Source organism: Colletotrichum godetiae (genome assembly GCF_030913485.1).
Source record: "Colletotrichum godetiae strain CBS 193.32 chromosome Unknown BDP55scaffold_16, whole genome shotgun sequence".
Lineage (NCBI taxonomy): Eukaryota > Fungi > Ascomycota > Sordariomycetes > Glomerellales > Glomerellaceae > Colletotrichum > Colletotrichum godetiae.
The window spans coordinates 85775-105101 of NW_026851264.1; the positions used below are offsets into that span (position 1 = coordinate 85775).

Here is a 19327-nt window from a genome sequence, read left to right on the forward strand (position 1 = left end):
CAGTTCAAAGAATCGCGGCGCAAAACCATTTGTCAAAAGTGTGGATTACCTCATCCGAGATCCACCATGAAGAAAAGTGCCCCGCTTGCAGGGCTGCAGCTCTCACTTGTCGCTTCTTCGGCGATTCCACGACGCTGACATATGAACGGACGGACTTATGATCAATGGGGAGCAGAGTCCCAGAGTCGAGATGCATCTGGTAATTTGTTCACGCACAAGAAGCCCCTGATCTCGTCATCCCGCGGTGTGGGTATAAGAAGAGCAGTAGGCACCCCCATTACTTCGTAGTGGGTGTGATTATGAAGCGGGAGAGAGCATAGACCAGCTAGCCGTTACCGCGGAATTGGGATTGGGAATCATGGACAACAGGCGAAAGAAGGTTGTTAGCCTCATTCGGCATCAGTTGCAAGGACGCGAGAGCGTGGGAGTGGGCGTGGGCTGGATCCCGTTCACGGATTCACTGATTACTGATGACTCTTCCTCGGGCTGTTTTCCTGGAGTCTCTGTCTCACGTGTGAAAGTGTGTTGGTTTGGCGGGGCCCAGCTAGGTATACTTCTTCAACTCGCCGACCGTCCGTCGGTCGGGGCCACGGCAATAAGTGAACCGTGCGGGTAGTTCGGAAGAGCTCGAAAGTGTGAAACCCAAGGGTCTTGAAAAAGTCCAGAACTGAACAGTCACGCTTCATCGGACGGCCGCTTTTCATAACGAAAAAGATGCCGAACCCCCCCTCCTTCTCTGGCTCCCGTTATCCTCCGCCCTAAAACCGCATCCATCGTCAAAGCTCGGGATCCCGCTCACGATCTTCGGACGACACGGGACCGTTTGTCTGGTTCCCCCCACGTCTAACAATGTTTCCCCCGTTCCCAACGGAGAGAGTCGGAAAAATGGAGGTAGGAGAGATTAAACACCGGTAGGCACCGGGTTACGGGTACGGGATCAATCATTTGCTCCAATCTTCCATCCCGTCTACGAGAAGCGTTAGGAATCGCATAGGGTCTACGGTCCACGGCACGGCTACGCGAGGGGGGTGTTTTACGAAGGATTTCGTTATACACGACCGTGTACAAATGACCGGTAGCCGCCCGTATTCCGCCGTACCCGTCCCAATCTGGGATTTCGTGCAGATCGTGGGGTTTGTAGGTTCCCACGGAGTAGGTAAGCTTGGAAGCTTTCCGCCAGGCACAGCCGGGCCCCCTCAAATCCCGCAACTCTGGGAAGCCGAAGCAATTTCGAAAGTTGATGGTCACGCGCGCAAGCAAATGCAAAAAGCGAAGTGGCCGGGCGGTCTTGATCCACCTCCCCCGATCCCCCTCCCGGCCTCCGCCTGTCAATGGTAGGGTAGGTGGATAGATGCTTGCGAGAGCTCGTCGCGATGCTGCATGCGTGTGTATGTGTGTGTAACCAAAGACCGCAGACCATCTCACGCGAGACTGAGAGAAACATCGAGGGGTCGTCTTTGTCAAACGCCCCTCGCGATTGGATGAACCAATCTAATGGGTAAACTTGGCCGGCGAAAGCGAAAGAGAGGTGAGATGGTGTAAGAAGGTTACGGGGCCATGCATGCAGCAAGCCACGCTGTCGATGATTGCCGTGGGTTCTGGTCTGACCTAGACAGACCATATCCTCGTCTTCCCCGCGTCCACGTATCAACGTATAGGCGTAGTATCCGTAGCAGAGGTATTCATTCGTATGTAGGCAGACTGACTGGCAGACTGGCACTGGTACTGAGCCACTGGCATTTGCTCCGTAGAGTTGATGGCTCACATCGACTCGAAGCGGAGCGGAGCACGGCGATTACAACCGACCGACCGACTGCGCTGGAGAAACGGAGGAGGGGTGGTGTGTGAGAATGAGGATGCGCTTTTGTGGCTTGAAGACCACCAACCCCTGCCATTCGCGTGGTGCCCCAGCCCAGCCAGCCCAGCCAGCCCAGCCAGATTTGGCCGGATGACTGATGCGTCGATGACCAAAGATGAGCCATATTCCCTGAATCCCGTCTACGATCTACATCTGTTTGATCTGTGGCTGTCAGTGTGAGCGTAATCTTTTAGAGTTGTCTGGGTTAATCCCCCCTTCAGTTTGCTCCGTGCCCGATTTCGCGGTGCCGAGCGTCTCCGAACGCCTTACGGAGTGGTACCCCTTCCCCCAATCTTTCTCGGGCACGTCTAATGCCCAGAAGCGGCCCATTGTTTCTTCGGTATGGGCAAAGTCGGAGACAGAGGCTTGGGCGGGGTTTCTATGGTTCATCACTTGACACCTTCAGAGCCTTCCCGGGCGGTGCGGGCTTCGTGATCCCCGGGTCATCATCATCATCATCATTATCCTAGCTTTTTCTCCTGCTACTGGCTTTTTTGGGTGAAAGGTCCCCATGGAAACGGGACAAGTCGGCGATGCGCAATGACTGTTCCCGATACCTGATGGAAACTTCAAGCCCAAGAAGCAAAATTGTCCAGGTATTTGAGACTCTCCTTGGGCTTGGGCAATTTTGGGTATCCGTACAAAAAAAAAAGTGTAAACCGGCCGATCAGGCTTGTCGTCCCAAGTTTATGGCTGCTCTCTGCTGCGGTGGCCCCCGTTCAATTAACCCCGTCGCCCGGGGCAATAGTTCTTCGCGATGGTCCGGGCTGTGGAGTTACCTCTCTTTCAGGCTCCGACTCAACAATCATGGGCCATTTTGTGGCTGGGGTGCGCGCGTCTCCCAAAGACGTGGACTCCAGGCACCAACAATAAGATATGTTGTGTGCGAGGTCGGTAGGAAGAGGCAGCAAAAGTTAAGCAAGAGTTATGCCGAGAGCGAAAGGCGTGATGCCTAACCCGGCCGAGTATCTCGCATAGGAAAGCGAAGTAAGGCACCGTAATGTAATACGTGTAAAAGTAAGGCGATGAGACGTTGCTCTCCTCCAGGCTCAGCCCTACAAAATGAGCGTGTGGCTCGGGGCCATTCGTAAATCCGTACGGATCTACTCCGTCTATCCGTACAGATGGGATTCGTACTCCCGTACCTACCTACTTCCCTCTGACGGGGAGGAGTCTGGGTCTCTATGTACCGGTAGTGCCCAGCTCGCAAGGGCCTATGATTGGCGCGTGTCCGACGAGACCAGAGAAGGCAGTCAGCTGGCCAGTACTTAATCTCTCCGCAGATGGCTATCCCCCGTCCCCCCCGTCCCCCCCCGAGCTCGCACTGCTCGCACTCGCAGGAGGACGTGGACGGAGCCGACGGCGGAGGAGGCGGTGCAGCAGCAGCGGGGGGCGGGGGGGGGGGGGATTCATGTACCAAGCTGCGCTGTGCTGTGCTTCACCCGCGCGCGCACTCGCACAATTCGCGGCCGTAGTGTAATCCCTTGTCTCGGCGCCGTAAAAGCATGAGGCCTGGCGATTGACCGGGGGTGAGGGCGAGGTGTTGAGGTAGCAACGGCTCTCGGCGCAGTACTTTTAGGCTTCTTGTTGCCAGCCCATTCTGACCCCAGGTGATCCTTACGGAGAGTACAGAATGCCGAGGGGCCTGGGTAGTGGTACAGTGAACTGTCATTATCCCAAAGGGGGAACGGGAGCGACATCAGATCAGGTCCCTCTCAGCCTTGGCCCGGGGTAAATTGGACAATTGTGACAACCAAGGGGAATTGGGAATTCTTGGGTTGGGATGGCATCTTGGGGGACGGGGTTAAGCAAAAACGCACCCCCGTCATGGGCTGGAATCCCGCTATTGATATTATGAGGCCCGTTCCCCCTTCTTTTCTATTCTCGCTTGCTGGCCTCAGCTTGTCGCAGATTGCGTGCATGGTGCGAGTTCCAGAGTATAGGAAATGAGCCATCATCCCCTTTTTTGATTATGTGTGTGTGTGTGTGTGTGTGTGTGTGTGTAATTGTGATTGTACGGATACGCAGCGGAGTTATGGTAATTGGTAAGGCGTGCGAGTGACTGCGGCCGAGGCCAAGACCAGCAAGCGAACCATAAGCTTAACCTACCTGGCTATTCACGATGTATACGGAGTACGGCGTGTCAGATGAAATTGAGGCAGACGAGACGAAGCTAAAAGATGGAGATGACGCGCCTGACGGACATGGTGAAGGGTGTAGACGCCGTAGGTTGGTGAATAATCCAGCTTAGTCGGTGCGGAGTTATGGGAGTTATGCCTATTTCCTGTCTACGTCTTGGTGATGATGAATACAAAGTCACTGCTGTAGCAATAGAAGGAGGGGGGTGCTGGGCAATAGACTAGCGGGAGTGCGTGCTTCGCTGGACGATTCTGATGGAAAGATTGATTACAGAGAAAAGCGAGCACAGGCTGACAAACGTCGACGCTTATCCCATCAGACGCGAGGTACCTGCCGACCTGACCATACAGAGAGCTGGAGAGGTGCAGAGCAATAAGGTACGGGTAGAAGGTTACGGATCTTCGGGGTACGTACTCAGTCCGCGATTAGTCGTCGTGTGTTTCCGCCGAGTGCGTCAGACCTCACTGAGACTTCTTCTGGGCGCCCTTTGGTAGCGTCGACGACGACGACGACAACGACAACGACGACCGGATTAGCGTCTTGGGTGCTAGTGACGGGCAACCGTACACTTCTCCCGCACCGACCGGCGGCAGCGTAGGTAAGCTCCCAAAGTCCGAACACCACCCGCAGCCCGCAGCAACAAATCCCCAGCTGACGGAGGCTCGGGAAGCACCCTCGGCCTTGCTGATGACAAACGCCGCCCAAAGTCCACGAAGAACGGGAAGGGGGAGACCCACTTGGTAGTGCTGCAGGCACCGCAGACTCACAGCGAAAGACTCATCGCTTTCATAATTTTTCTTAGGTTCGCACTTCGCACCTCGCAATCGCGCAAAACTCCCGCCCTCTACCACCCACACCCCACCCCTCTCTCTCTCTCTCTCTCTCACACACCCCCAAGGGTCATCCACCCCCTGCACCTGCACACCCTTCGCATACACACCCTCCCCCTTGTCACCGCTCCTCCCTCACTTTTCTTCTCTCCGAGCCCGACAAGTCCAGGTCAGCCAGCACAGCGGAGCAACCTGAGTTAAAAGAAAAGTGTTTCCCCTTCCCATCCAGATCTAGAGAAACCTCATCATTCAGCCTCAGCTTCAACAGACCAAGACACAAGATCGATAATAACTCCTCTCAAGAAGAAACAATACCTTGCCAACCTGAACTATTATATAACCATCATCGACCTTGCCTCTTGCCATCTCAACTCGCCCGCCTCATCTGGTATTCACTTCAAGATTACCAAAGCATCATCACAGACCAAGCCAACTAGCCCAGGCATCCCTGCCCCACTGCATCTTGCACCCCCCGATCTCGCTTTGAGTCATACCAGCCAAAATCGCGACATATCAGTCACCATTGGTGCACAGTCATACAAAATGTCGACAACTACCACAACTTCCACCTTCACTGCTCACACACAACAACCCCTTCGCCTTGCCATCCAGAAGAAGAAGATGAGCATCACCCAGACTTACTACCTCGCCCACAAGGCCCGGGCCAAGCTCTCCTCCGAGGCTGCCCGCGCCGACCACGACCTCCGCCTCCTCGTCGGCCACGCCAACCTCCTCGACTCCCTGATGCTTGAGCTCGCCGACGCCGAGCGGGAACAAGAGAGCTGGTTCAACCAGTCCGTCCGCGGTGCCACCAAGACCGAGTCCGCTCCCGCTGCTACCAAGGACCGCCACATCCAGTGGGCCGACTCCATCGCTGAGGACTCGGAGGATCTCTACGAGGACGACTCCTCCGACTCGGACGACTCTTCCGTCTCCTCTGACGACGACTACGAGGAGGACGACATCGAGATGGCCGACACCGTCTCCCTCCGCCGCATGCCCTCCGCCGCCGCCCCTGCTTCCCCGAGAACATCTACCATCGAGGTCTCGGAAGACTACGACATGGAGGAGGACGACCTCGAGGAGGACTACGCACAGCTCGAGCTCGTCCGCACACCATCCCACTCCAGCTCCAGCTCACCACCAGAGCTCGAGCACGAGCACGACTCTGACATCTCAGATGACGAGTCGATGCCTCCATCACCGCCAAACGCAGTGCTCACCTTCAACGAGAAGGAGGCCAAGGAAGAGATCTCTCAACAACAATCACAACAAGGCGACGGCACCTTCTACTCGGAAGGTTACTACCTGCCTGCTCGCAACCCAGCAAGGCTCGTGTCTGCCATCTCAGTGTACTAAGTCTTACACTCGAGAACACACACACTACCTTGTAATATGATCTCTTCTTTGGCTTTTACATCAGCGAGCGTTTGCATATATTACGGCGTTTTATTCACTTGTCACCGATACCAAACTACAACGGCATGGGTTACGAATTACTTGGATTACAAAACGACAGCAATGTCCTCTCAACTCTTCTCATCTTATTTCCTTACATGTCACGAGAAAGCATGGGGTGCCTTTTGGAGGACCTTGACGGATAATGGAATCGGATCTTTTTTCTTCTCTAGCTGCGCTCCGCTCCCGGGCTCCAGTCCGCGGTTGAGTGGTGCCAGCAACTGTGTTACAGAACCAGATAGATAGCCGCTTAGGAGTCAAACAGTGCCCTACAAAAGCGAAGCTTCAGAAATCAATTGAAAATCAAACAAACAAAACCCCCCTTGTCCTCTGCAATACTGTGAACACTTTTTTGGTACGAGGACTTGGAGCGAAAACACACAAAAGGTCAGTAAAGTCACGATTGCATCATTACTTCCTCATTCGCCTCATCTCGGGGTGAAGTGAGTTGGATGAAACTTGCGCGCTGACGAGTCATTTAGGCAATCCACATGATTCAGCAAAGACGGCGCGTAGGCGATGCGCGTTACGACTGCATACCGACCGCGCACCTCTCCAAAATCGACTTTTTTTTTTCTCTGCTTCTGTCTGGTCGCCTACCAGTTTCGCCCCAGGTACCCGAAGAGGGTTGGTGGATGCGCCCTGCGATCTCGGCAGATCGGCGTCGCTCAACCTCCGGCCTTTCCATCCCACCTGCACTCACAGCTGCCCAGGTGCCCGCCAACCCCCCTCGCTCGCTGTCTCGCTTACCTCACCCTCGAAGTCGAGCTGCCCTTGCCTTGCGCAGCTGCGCTTGGTGCTGCCTGCCACGAATGGGTTACAAAGCAAATTCCACCACCACGACGACGACGACCGATTTCCGCGCCCCGACATTTTATCGACACGCCCCTTATGCCCGCTAGCGACCTTCTAGTCATCTTCAGGGCAGGCAGTCAGTCACCGTCTCACAGATTCACCATGGTTCACTAACGCCGTACCTGCCCGTATCGTGGACGAATCACAAGGGGGTTTTCATGGGATTCGGACTTTGGCGGTGTGTTTTAACTCCTCCTCCCTTTACCGCTGTACAGTCCTTTTCTTGACCGCAAAAAGACGGAATTAATAACTAGGCTGCCTGGAGGTAAGCCGTGGTAATGGATGGTGTAGGTGAAGCAAACAGCGAAAAAGCCGACGCTTAGCAGCAAGCAATCACTCATCCAATTCACGCCGTGCACCCGGAGCGACTTTGCACAATACGACAATGTCACCGAGGATAGTTACGGATAGTCGCCGACGATGCAATCTCACGATACTTCATTCGATATGAATTTACGAATGAAGGCCGCTGGCAAACGGCTTCGAATGGGCTCCATGATCTGATCCTGACTAGACTGGTCTGATGGATTTCAATTGGAACCGGGAAAAAAACGATTGCGAGGCAAGCATGGCGCAGCTCTGCACTTTGGTTGGGGGACAAGTCGAGAGGCAGGGGGGAAAAAATAGACGACACCAAAAACGACGATTACGACGATACGAAGCCGACATGAGCGACGAGCGAAAAAAAAAAAAAAGGCGTGGTGGCATCCCGCGTACACAATTACGCTGGCTAGGGGGGGGCGTGTGCACGCGGCCGCGACAGCGAATGCGAGTCACCGAGGTACCCAGGCGACAAGGCAACAGACAGCGGAGGGGAGAGGCCAAAAATCAAATGACAGTCATCAGGGCGTACGGACGGATGAATCCCGTCCGACTGGAGACGGCGAACCCAAAGGAGATAAGTTCCCCAAGGGCCACCAAGAAAGGAACCGACGGAGAAGACAACCTCCCGCAGTGACAAACTGCTTCCCTCGGGGCCCGAATACTGCGGGAACGTGGAGACACGTGGTGCGCATAGGGGCCCGAGCGCAGCCCTTTTTCTGGCCGAGGTGGCCGTCATCCCGCGCTGACATAAGGCGCAGCCAGCAACCGAAAGGACCAACGGAGATCTGGGGCTGCCAGATTTTTTAAGATTGGCAGATCACAAGGTAGATGGAAATGGCACCATGATTAAGCTTGGCTTATGAGGTCTTTTGGCAATGGTCGCCAAGGGTCCTTGGACACTTTTACGGCTTCGTCGGCGACCGGCCTTGTTCGCTGGGCATATCATGCCATTCCCGCGCTGTAAACGCTAATCACTATCCAGGACAGTAACGAATCTCTGCTGTAAAAGGAAACAAGGCGGCAACCGGAAGCGACGAGACTGACGAAGGGTGTGTGTGCAATATGCCTGCCGCCGTTTGCAATGATTCATCCGGTCCTGCCAATCCATCCGGTCTACAGACATAGCCGGCACCACCACCACCACCACCATCAGTTCCGACTTCGCTGGGCACGCGGGGCGGCAGGACCACGATTGAGCCGAACGGCCGGCGATAAGGAAATTAGGCGTGGGAGTCACGCACGCCGACGGCTATAAGGTGGTGGTGGTGGTGGTGTATGGTGGTGCAGCGCTCTGCCGATCCATTTTTTTCCCGCCCGCCGCCGGAAGCCTTGGCCGAGCCGGCAGCGTCGGCGGGAGTAAGGCAGTTTAACGGCACGCACAGTCGGCATGAGAGTTGCAGTCAGTCACTGCGGAAGAATGCCATTCTTTTTCGCTCGCCAGTCTCGGCTACGGAAGAGTCTAAATCAGAAATGGTGGGGAGTACGGTAGGTAGATACGGATACCGCAGACTCGAGTGTGACGAGACAGCGGCTGCGCGGGCAGGCTTGCAGATGGACGGCACGCTTGTTTCTGTTTCACCTGGGTTGTTCTTCCCCGATCGAGGGGACGTTTGGAATCCCGCGGGTTAGGTTTTGGGAGGGGGGTTGGAGGGGTCTCTCATCGTGATAAACGCCAGCTACGGATATGCACGTGTGAGTTGGTTTGCAGGTTTGTACACATTTAGTACGGTACGGAGTAGATGCCCGACTCGAGTCGATACAAAAAAAAAAACTTATCTCGGCAAGATTCCGTGGTTCCTCTTCACAAATGGATGCCGAAGGGAAGGAAAAAAGGAAAAAAAAATTCAACTGGAATGCATCTAAACGTCTAGGTCGGTGCGCTACTTCCCAAGGTCTGACAAACACCAAAACCCCGACCGGTCCGTTACACTTGGCGGCGGTAGGAGGGTGAGAGTTTCCCACGATGGTTGTCTTTTTTTGCTTGACCGCCCCCCGGCCCCCCCTCCGTTCGGGTATACGCTGTCCCTTTTATCAATCCCGGGGTCATTTACCTAATTTTACCTGCGGGTGAGAGAGAAAGAGGGACTCAACACGGGCCACGGCAGCCATGGGAAAGTGAAGAAAATAAAAAGTAGGGCGGTGAAGGGTTAGGTTCGGGTTCCTGAGGGGAGGATACTGGGGCGGCACCTACACTAGAAGGTTACCAGCATTATGCGAAATTGGCCCAACCTCGTCGCTGAGCTGCTTGAGCTCTCTTTTGACTGGGCTGGGGGTGAATGCCCGGGTCGACAACCTCTTTTCTTATTTCTTGTAGAGCAAGGCGGGAATTTTGGGGGAAAAAATTGTCAAAGCGGTGTCCCTACACAGAGTTACAAAGTGTGTGCGGGTTGGAGCAGTTGACACCTCATCTCACTTAACCACCCCTGATGGTGATGGGAATGAGACAAGGCACGCTGGCGGGCAGGGCATGATTTGACGGGATTGATATCAATCGCTGGGGCCTGGGGGCCTGAAAGTCCTGCGGGCGTGGGGTTTTTCGGTTGGTTCAAGACGTGAGGTCGGGGGGGGGGGCCAGACTCTTTGAGTGAAGGGCTGCCATCTGGAGTCCTGGAGTCCTGGACCCTATCTGCCTTGCTTGTGTCCCCCCGTCGATCATTTGAGGCTGTAGGCGAGAGTGGAGAGCGGGGAAGGTGAGCATATCCATAAGGTAGCTATGGACAATTGTGCAAAACGGCATAGGTAGTAGACGGGCCAGGGGGGGGGGGGCAGAGATCGAGTCTCTTTCTGTCTCGCGCACGCAATTGTGTCTACGGAGTACGGAGCAGCTAGTTCGCGGATAGATGGCGTGATGACGACCTATGATTATCGATGTCATGTCGATACTCCTACCTTGTGAGGGGGGCGGCCCGCACGTGGGGAAATACTGAGGTCACGATGGCGAATTCTACAAGGCGATCTGATCTTGCTTTGGGAATCATTGAGTCTTATCGATAAATCAGTACGATCAGATAAAGAAAAAGAGAGAGAGAGAGAGGAGGGCCACAGGCTACGGCCACGGCTTCCGAAGGCTGGGAAGATCTTCATGCGGGCATGCAATCATATCATTCCTGCGGATACTCCTCCGGCTCTTTCGTCGCGGACTTGCGGGTTTTGCCTTATCCAGGCGTGCCAAGGGTTCATGATCTGCTTGATAAGGGGGATCTGGACCCACGGGATTACGCTGTACAGTGGAAGAGGCAGTACCAAGTGGGCGAAATCCAGGTCCAGAATAATCAAGATCGACTCCTAGTATGAAGGGCTGGAAAAAAGGCCTCGACTCTCTCTCTCTCGACAAGGAAAGATTACCAGGGCTTGCTCACTTGAAAAGTTGGACGACTGGATGAGGAGTTCGCCCGCACCTGCCCGCACCGAAGCCCCATCGTTCTCTAACATACCGCCGCTCCACGACAGACAGAATCCCACCCCCGTCTCTCCGCCGGGGTGCGGTGCGGTGCGGTGCGGTGGTTTCGGGCGGGCGGCGGTGCGGAAGGGTGAGCAGGGAGGAGACGGGGGGGGAGTGCAGCGAGCCCAAGGCCTGTGACTGTGTAGTCCTTCGGCACGGCGGGGCATCTATCTAGTGAGGGTCCTATTTTTTTCTCAAGGCGAGGGAGACGAATAGTTTGCAGATAATCATCGCAGGGGTATAGAATCAATGAGAATTTGTGCAAAAAGAAAAAGAAAAAAAAAAGATTGTGAGTATTCCGATCGTGAACTATTGAGAGTGATGAGTCGCCGATGGAAGAGATGGAGAAATTCCAATCTGGTCAAGGGAAGCGAGGCGGATCCCCCACCTCGTCTCATAACCTGTTTGGAGGTTTTTTTTTTTTTTTGCCTTTGAGTCACTCACCGTGGCCGGCCCTGAAATTTCGCGATGGTGGCCTTGTCTTGTGCTGCCTGCGCCGCCGCATCTCTGCCTCCCTCCGTTATCCCCACCGCCGCTCTGCGGTTTGCAGATGGGCGGTTGCTTGGCATTGGAGTTAATCTCACATTGTGATCCGTAAGTCCAGAACGCTGGGCGGGTCCATCTTCTTCCCCTTGGACGGCTGGAGCCCGGGGGCCGAGAATTATGGATCTTTCCATCTCCCGCCTAGGCTTGTGCATAAGAGGGGTGAGAATAGTGGAATGTGGATTCACAATTGTGCAAGACCCGTGGGGCTGCTATCGTAAGCCGAAGCCGAATTATTCATCAGTCATCCAGGTCCCCCCCTCTGCCACGGCTGCCAAGGATTTTCCCACACTTTGTCCGAGCGGCCGATGACTGGTTCAAGGGGAAAAAAAAAAAGAGACCTGTTGGCTTGGAAATCAGAGACAAAACTTGACAGGTTTACACCCACCCCCCCTTCCCTTCCGAAACGTGAGGAAATGCAAGCTGCGGGCCGCACCTGTCTATTGCGAAGATCCGCAGAACATGCTGGATTGGATTTGTAGTCGTGGTCGCGCGGCCGAGTTTACTGGACGGATTTGTCAGTTCGTGCGCGAGACCTTCCGGGTTACCCAAGGATTGTCTGTCGTCGTTTGGCAAGCTGGACTATGTTGGAATTCCAATCGGTTGGTGCCAACGGAGCCCCACGATCTGAGAGGCCACGAGGGCTTCATCGGCTCGTTGCTGGAAATATCTTCAAACCGATCTCGCATTCTGAAGCAAAACAGTAGTGGTGCGTGGCTTACAACTCGCTGTTACAACTTGCACTGCTGCGCCATGCCCAGAGTGCCCACTTCATCCAAAGAAGCTCATGACATGCCCCCCCCCCCACCACCTCTGCCCTCGACACCGAGAAGACGGCCGTCTCCACAAATCGTCCGAATCACGAGACAGGTTGCCTTTGGGCTTCCAGACCAGCGGTTCACGCAATGGGCACTCTCTCCGTGTCGGGAGGGAAACAAGAGTTGGCCCGTGTGCCCGTGTAGAGGATGCCGTCTCGGGTTCCTGGCAGTGGTCTGCGTTTCTGCATGTCTCTCTCGGAAACGAAACGGTCTGCCGTGCAAAAGTCAAGTGTATGTCCGTAGGCGAGTCATCTGATGAGAACAGAGCCAAGCTCCCACCAGGGTTGTCGTCTCAAGAAGAGAACTGGTGTGTTCGATGAGACGGGATGATGGATGGGTGGTGGTACGCGGGACGCGATACAGATACCACCTGACTGGATGAACGTGACCGTGCCGTTTGACGACCTGACTTGCATCCCATGATGGCGTAGCTTACAACTCTGCTTTAGCTACAGCTGCACACCTTGCCTTCTCTACGCCTCTAGGGATACGCTTGTCTCTACAACTGTCTCCGTACACCTCAAAGACCACTACTCCGTACAGGTCGAATAGTACAGGCGTGCCTCGCGTTCTCGCACTCGCTCTTAACCCCGCGTGGGGTGCACAAAAGACAGAGAGCCACGCGCAGACGTATCCATAGAGAGGGTGGGAAACTCTCGGCGGCGGAGCGGAGTTCGCAGACCTGTCCAACTCCGATGACCGCGCAGAGAGACGTACACCCCAATAACGATGCGCCAGAGGAGCTCCATCCCACGGCCATCGAGGATTCCGCCCTACGGTCCGCTTACCTCAGCCCGTCCTTAGCTCGGTTCCCTGCGTATCTAAGTTGTGCAGGCTCGTGAGTGTTTCCCAAGGTTGAAAATAAATAGAAAACATAAAATCCGCGGGCTCAAGAGCGGCACGGCGCACAGCACAAGGAACCCGGCTCTTCGGGGAGAAGCCAAAGTCCGGGAACCCAACACTCCGCACCCACGCACCACACCCCTTGAGACCCATATTTTAGACATTCACCACGAAGATGAGCTCCCCTTCCCGCCGGTCCCGTTTTTGGACCCCTAAAAGTGATGAAGTCATCCGAGTGAGTGTTGATCCTCTTCCCTGTGTTCGAAAGGGAGGGGGATGATTCCAACGGGAGGGGTGAGTGTTCGGACGGCGGGCCGAATTCATTCCACGCTGTGGACACGGGTATCCGGCGTCAAAGGTGAAGCTTTGCCCCGTCCCTTTCGGCGCCGAGGAGGAGTGATGCTGTCATGATTTGCGTGTGTTGAGGCAAAGACCGATCGGCGAGGTGGTGTGTAGTGTGTGGTGTATCTCTACCGAGAGGACGTTGGGATCGGGATCATGGATCGCCGGGGGGGTTGCTTCCTCGATGAACGGCGATGACGGCTTGACGTGACTTCGCCCGATGAGCTCTGGCGACCCAAGGCTCTGGTTTCTGCCCGCCCCTCCAAGGGTCCTTTTCCTCGTGCCACTATCCATAGATGATGCCCGCCATGCCATCTATTCGGCCGAGTGGCTTGTGCCACCGGGACTGCACTCGCCAGCATGCTTGATATTTGTCCGTCTCTCCATGCATGCACTTCGACAGAGTAGGACTGCTCCTCCCGGGAGTGTATGTCCCGGCTCCGGATTGCAAGGTCACCGGTTCTCATCCGACTGCCGATGCGAGTTCGCTCCAGGGAGATGATGAGTAACAGGTCTGTGCTGTCTGTAAGTGAGCGTTCGCCGTGGGACAAATGGTACTATACGTTTGCTAAATCAACTCATCGGAAACGTTGTCACTACCACCGATAATCTGAAAGTGACCATTGAAAACACGGCTAGCACTAAACAAGATCTCTTATCTTAAATTTCTATGCGTGATGGATGACCTTATTTGCTAACGTGTACCCGTAGAAGGTATGCCGTTAAGACGGAGCATGGAAAACCCACCAAACCATTCTTATTGGTTGAGTAAAGTCGATGTTCTTGAGCTGGGCTTTTTTCAGAGACATTTTGCAGGCGCTCAAGGACCGTCTATGTAAGTAGACGAAAACGCGAGTATTGACGCTCAAAGGCCTGGCCTTGCGGTAGTAAATCTATACCGAGATTCTCCAAGGTGACAGAGCGTATGGGTCTGAGAAGTCCCATTGTATGGGGTCACATTGCCTTGGTTGGCAGCAACGTGGCTGCCATCAGAGAGTTATTGGGGAAGTATGCTCCAGAAGATCTAGGTAATAGGCAACGTTAGAATCAGTCACCCCTTCGATGATTGTTCTACTGAGACATGGGAATGTGAGAAGCCGTATGTCTTTACAATATCAAAATCCGTTCGGTAAATATGACTGGCTAGAGATAGATGTCTTCCCTCCCGAAGATCTAGCGGCCTTATAGCCAGGAAGAGAAAAGAAACCAAGCTGCGGAGATGATAAGAATATATGACAGTACTGGCTAGTAAGCCTTGCTCACCTCCGCAAATGACGAATGTAAACGATTAAGCGATCGAGCCCTCCGCCCCCGTTCATTCTCACTTCGCCCCAGCCTAGTTGACATGGAACCCACTGACCCGACATGCTCGATGACCTTGTTATCTTGCCTCTTGAGAAAAAGAAAGAGTCAGTTGGTCTTAGAGAAACCTAACAAGGAGAACGACCAAAGTATGAGGTCATCATTCTCGTCGTTTACGCTCACGCTCGTATTCGTGAAGCACAAAATGAGGGAGCATAAGGGTGCACAAGGGAGCATGAGGGGCGGGGCAGGATGAGGCGTGGTTGATATATATCCCCCGTATAGATATCCGTCGTCCTGTTCGTATTCGTGAGTACAGAGTGTGGGGGCGTGAGGAACGTGAATAGGGGACGAGATGAAAGGTGGATGGCTTTGTTGTATGTTGTATTATGCAAGGTAGGTGCGCTTCCGTGTCTGGATATGCTCAGGGCACCGACGAAGGTCATTGAGGAGATCACTCTTCTCGGAGGGGGGCGTGGGGCGTTCCAATCAACGAAGCTGAAGAAGTCTTGAGCCTTGCTTGATTTGAGAGAAAACGTGTCTTGCCGTAACTTTTAACCGGAAAGAACACTTGCGTGACAGAGCATGACGATTCTGGTGTTGAGAGTTCTTTGCATCTTGGAAATATGACATCTACAAAGGTGATCAGCGTTATAGAGACACTACAAAGCTCTACAATCTGAAAGATAGAGGAATAATGCATATCCCTAGAAAAATATACCAAGCCGTCTATTAAACGCATTGCTCAAGTCGACACTTTGCCAGTCTGTACCCTGAAAGATGAGCTTGATTGTGATATTTGCACAGATAGGCTGGCAAAAGCAAATACTGTAATAGACAGAATCCTCGTTGTCACTTTGACCCCTTTTGATATGCTGCTCTGTGATAGCTATTGTCTTCACCAGGTGGCCGTCATTGATTGCGCTGAAAGATACCAGAAGTGTCTTGATAAAAGCCGTGATCGTCGATAAACATCACCCCCTGTAGTTCATCTTGTTCGTGAAGTTCTTGCCGACTTTGGTCTATTGGGTATTATGTTATCTATCCCACTCAAATCAAACCACATCACAATTACGCCAATATGCAACCTCCCCAACCAAGTAAACACACAAACTTTTCCCTCGCCCACTTCGTCCTAACCCCCTCAAGCATTAAGCTTCTGCTTCGTCCTCTTCCTCTTGCCCCCAACCTCCCTCCCCTCCTCCAACTCCAACAACGCCTCCCTCTTCTTCTCGCTCACAATCTTAAGCGCATCCCGCAACACCCTCGTCTCCAAATTCACCCCTTCCTCCCTCCAGACCTCCATCTCCCTGCCCACACGCGCCTCAATCGCCAACACGAGCTCAACGTCCCTCTGCCCGACAAACGTCACCGCCTCGCCCTTGCGCCCCGCACGCGCTGTACGACCGACCCTGTGGATATAATCGTCCGGGTTCCGCGGGATATCGTAGTTGATCACGAGCCCGACCTCGGGGATATCCAAACCTCTAGACGCCACGTCCGTCGCGACGAGGATCCGCGCCGCCGCCGCGCGGAACCGGCCCAGGTTATCCACGCGCTGGCGCTGCGGGAGGGCGGAGTGCAGCGACGTGACGCGGTGGTCGAGCATGCGGAGGAGATGGTGCAGGTAATCCGCCGTCTTGGTGCGGTTGCAGAATATGATGACGGATTTCTCCGCGTTGCCGTCCGTGAGGAGGAAGGTGTGCAGGTAGTGCTCGCGGTGGGTGACGGGCACCTGGAGGTGCATCTGCGACAGCGTGGCGGGGATGGCGAGGGCCTGGGTGTCGACCTCGCAGACGAAGACGGGCTGTTTGCCCGGCTTCAGGGGCATGTCTTTGAGGGCGCGGACCTCGGGGGTGATTGTGGCCGTAAACAACAGGGTTTGGCGCTTCGACGAGGGCGGGAGGACGGAGAGGCACTCTTCCACGTCGGGGATCATACTGCCCGGCCCGGAGCCGTCGAGGAGGCGATCGGCCTCGTCGAGGACGACGTATTTGACGCGGCGGAGGCCGCAGATGGTGTCCTCGCCCGAGGTGCGGATGTGATCCGCCAGACGGCCGGGCGTGGCGATGACGACGTGGGGTCGTTGCGCGAGGGCGATGGCCTGGGGCCGCATGTCGGAGCCGCCGGTGACGAGGACGATTTTGAGGCTCTGTGGGGCAGAGATGGCCTTGAACTGCTCAAAAATTTGGAGGGCGAGCTCGCGGGTGGGCGTGAGGACGACGCCGAAGATGGCGGTGGGATCCTCGGCCCATTTCTGGAGGATGGGCACGGCGAAAGCGACTGTTTTGCCTGAACCGGTCCTGCTTCCGCCGATGCAGTCGCGCCCCTTGAGGATCTCTGGTATGCAGCCCTTTTGAATGCCTGTCGGCCTCTTGATTGCCATGTTGGCTAGGGACTGTACGAGCCATGGCCGGACGTTGATTCCGGAGAAAGTGGTGTTGGGGTCTGTTGGCGCAGTGATTGCGTTTTGCGACGGGGCTGCTGGGAGCGAGGTCTGGGGGGCTTGGTCGACGACAGCGGCGGCGCGCTTGAATCTTGAGGGGGCTTGGATGGTAGACACGACGGCCTTGAGCTCCTCCTCCTCGTCGTCGTCGTCGTCGTCATCATCGTCGTTCTCGATATCTTCAAGATCGGGTTCGGCAGTGGGGTCGGTCCTCCGTCTCTTGCGCGAGGCGGGACTGTCGAGGTAGTCGGATTCGGACTCGGAGCCGGAGGAGTTGGCGGGAGAGGATGCCGGGTGCTCGTTGTCGGCCGCACGGCCCGGTCTTCTGGGGGCTGCAGAGGACGGCATTGAGGGCGATCAATATCTGTTCCTAGTTTGTGCCGGTTGTGACTCGACTTGATCGTGGACCTGAGACTTCTGGTATAAAGTTTGTGATGATGATGGACTAGACTGTAGCAGCTGCACCGGCGCATGAGAATTTTCGGGCAAGGGTCCAAAAAGTTTTTGGCTGCAAAGTGCCAAAGGTTCGGCGCGGCGGGCAGGTGGGGTGGATGGTTCAGGGGGGTCAGGCGTGGGGCAGACCAATTGGAATGGAAGGCGGTCAGTGTCAGGGCCCCGCATTGAGACGGTAGACGCGCGCTTAGAGAAACGGAGCTAGCAGTACGGAGTACCTTGTCTTCAGTGACCCGGGGACTCAAACGGCGCGAGAGACGGGGCAAATTGGCCCGTCACAACACAGCAGGATACGTATCCGAGTCTAGGTGCAAAGTTAGGCTATCATAGAAAGTACAGCGAGCGAAAATAAGACCTCAGTCCTCCATAATAAGGAAACTACCAAAGATCCGAGGAGATTTTAGCCAGCCTCGGGTGTGACGATGCAAGGATTTCAACAAGGAGAAGAGATGGGACACGAACCCGGGACAAATGTGTGCGGAGCTATTCATTCAGATACGCTAGCATTCTCCGCTACGACATTGGCCTTGGTTTTGATACCAGATGAATTTGTCTCCTAGGGGGCGGCGTGCGGCGTGAGTGAACCTGAATGGTATGGTAGTGTGGATATGCCAGAATCAGAGTACGCGGAAACGGCCAAACTTCCCTCATCTGCCATCTCTTGACTGCATATTTCATCCGTAGACAACGCTATTTGCCCCCTCCGACTCAACCATCTGTGCGTCGGGCAAAAGGAAAAGCATGCTTCCATTGCCTTCTCAAGATGAGTCGAGCTGATGTTGAAGTGTGTCTGACCAGGATACGCTCGATGCAGAAAAGAGCCACAGAAGCCCAAGAAACTTTCAGGGCTGAGGCTGATGACAGCATAACGTTGCTTCCCGCCCAGGGATAGGGCCAGCATAGACGCATTATCCGCCTTGTGCCCCTTGGCGGGATCCAGGGATCTGTTCCTGGAACAAATGCGGAAGCTGGTGCATGAGCAGGAGCCTCGGACACCGACGAGCAGACAACTTGCCCGCTTTGCTTTCTCCGTGTTTGCTTTGTGGTCTGTCAGATGATTAATCCGGTCCCGACGCGTCGTGGATGTGAAGGACGCTCGCGGAGAACCAACTGCGGGGCTGCAAAGCCAAATCGAAGCCGGATGTCGATTCCCAACTTTCAAAAGGCATTCAGGCCCGCCTTACCAACGACCTGACTCAATAAGATGGGCTCGGATGATTTGAATTTCTCCTTCTCGGACGTGCCCGTCTGACATGCTGCTGGTTCAGACTTGACCTCACAGCTGGGACCCAATGGCCCGGATTTGACAGACGAATGGTCGCAGCCGGACAACGTCAGCAGAACTTACGCCGTCAGCCTGCTTCTTAGTTGTGCTTCCATCTTGCCTTACCCTCAATGGGTCATTGAGAGGCACGACTAGTCAGGCACACGTCCCGGGCAGTCAAAGTGGGCATCGGGAATCCCCCGACCAAGACGACGAAACTACGATACACCACGTAGGTGTTTTGGGGCAGGGCCTTGAAAAACCGGACCTTCGTCTGATCAGGGTCCAGGTCCAGCGGTGCGGATATTGCGATGAGGCCTCGAATCCGCGGCCCATCAAACATCGCAGTCATCACCTTAACAGCCTGTCGGCCCATCGCCGTCGTCGGACCGGCGACGAAGTAAGAGGGT

The 19327-nt window shown here is 54.9% G+C and overlaps 2 protein-coding genes across 2 annotated transcripts; one reads left to right on the forward strand and one right to left on the reverse strand.

The window, feature by feature from the left end:
- The first annotated feature begins 4870 nt into the window (after nt 1-4870).
- Nucleotides 4871-6611, forward strand: BDP55DRAFT_660526 (uncharacterized protein). The gene has a single exon (XM_060574639.1). The coding sequence runs from the start codon at nt 5371-5373 to the stop codon at nt 6184-6186; it is 816 nt and encodes a 271-aa protein (XP_060430713.1). The 5' UTR covers nt 4871-5370; the 3' UTR covers nt 6187-6611.
- A 9080-nt stretch (nt 6612-15691) lies between these two features.
- BDP55DRAFT_660534 (DEAD/DEAH box helicase) lies at nt 15692-17692 on the reverse strand. The gene has a single exon (XM_060574640.1). It carries the CDS (start codon nt 17546-17548, stop codon nt 15899-15901), a length of 1650 nt encoding a protein of 549 aa, XP_060430714.1. The 5' UTR covers nt 17549-17692; the 3' UTR covers nt 15692-15898.
- Nucleotides 17693-19327: the final 1635 nt, after the last annotated feature.

Coding starts and splice junctions, on each gene's coding strand:
- BDP55DRAFT_660534 (XM_060574640.1), bottom strand. CDS start 17,548: ATGCCGTCCTCTGCAGCCCCCAGAAGACCGGGCCGTGCGGCCGACAAC.
- BDP55DRAFT_660526 (XM_060574639.1), top strand. CDS start 5,371: ATGTCGACAACTACCACAACTTCCACCTTCACTGCTCACACACAACAA.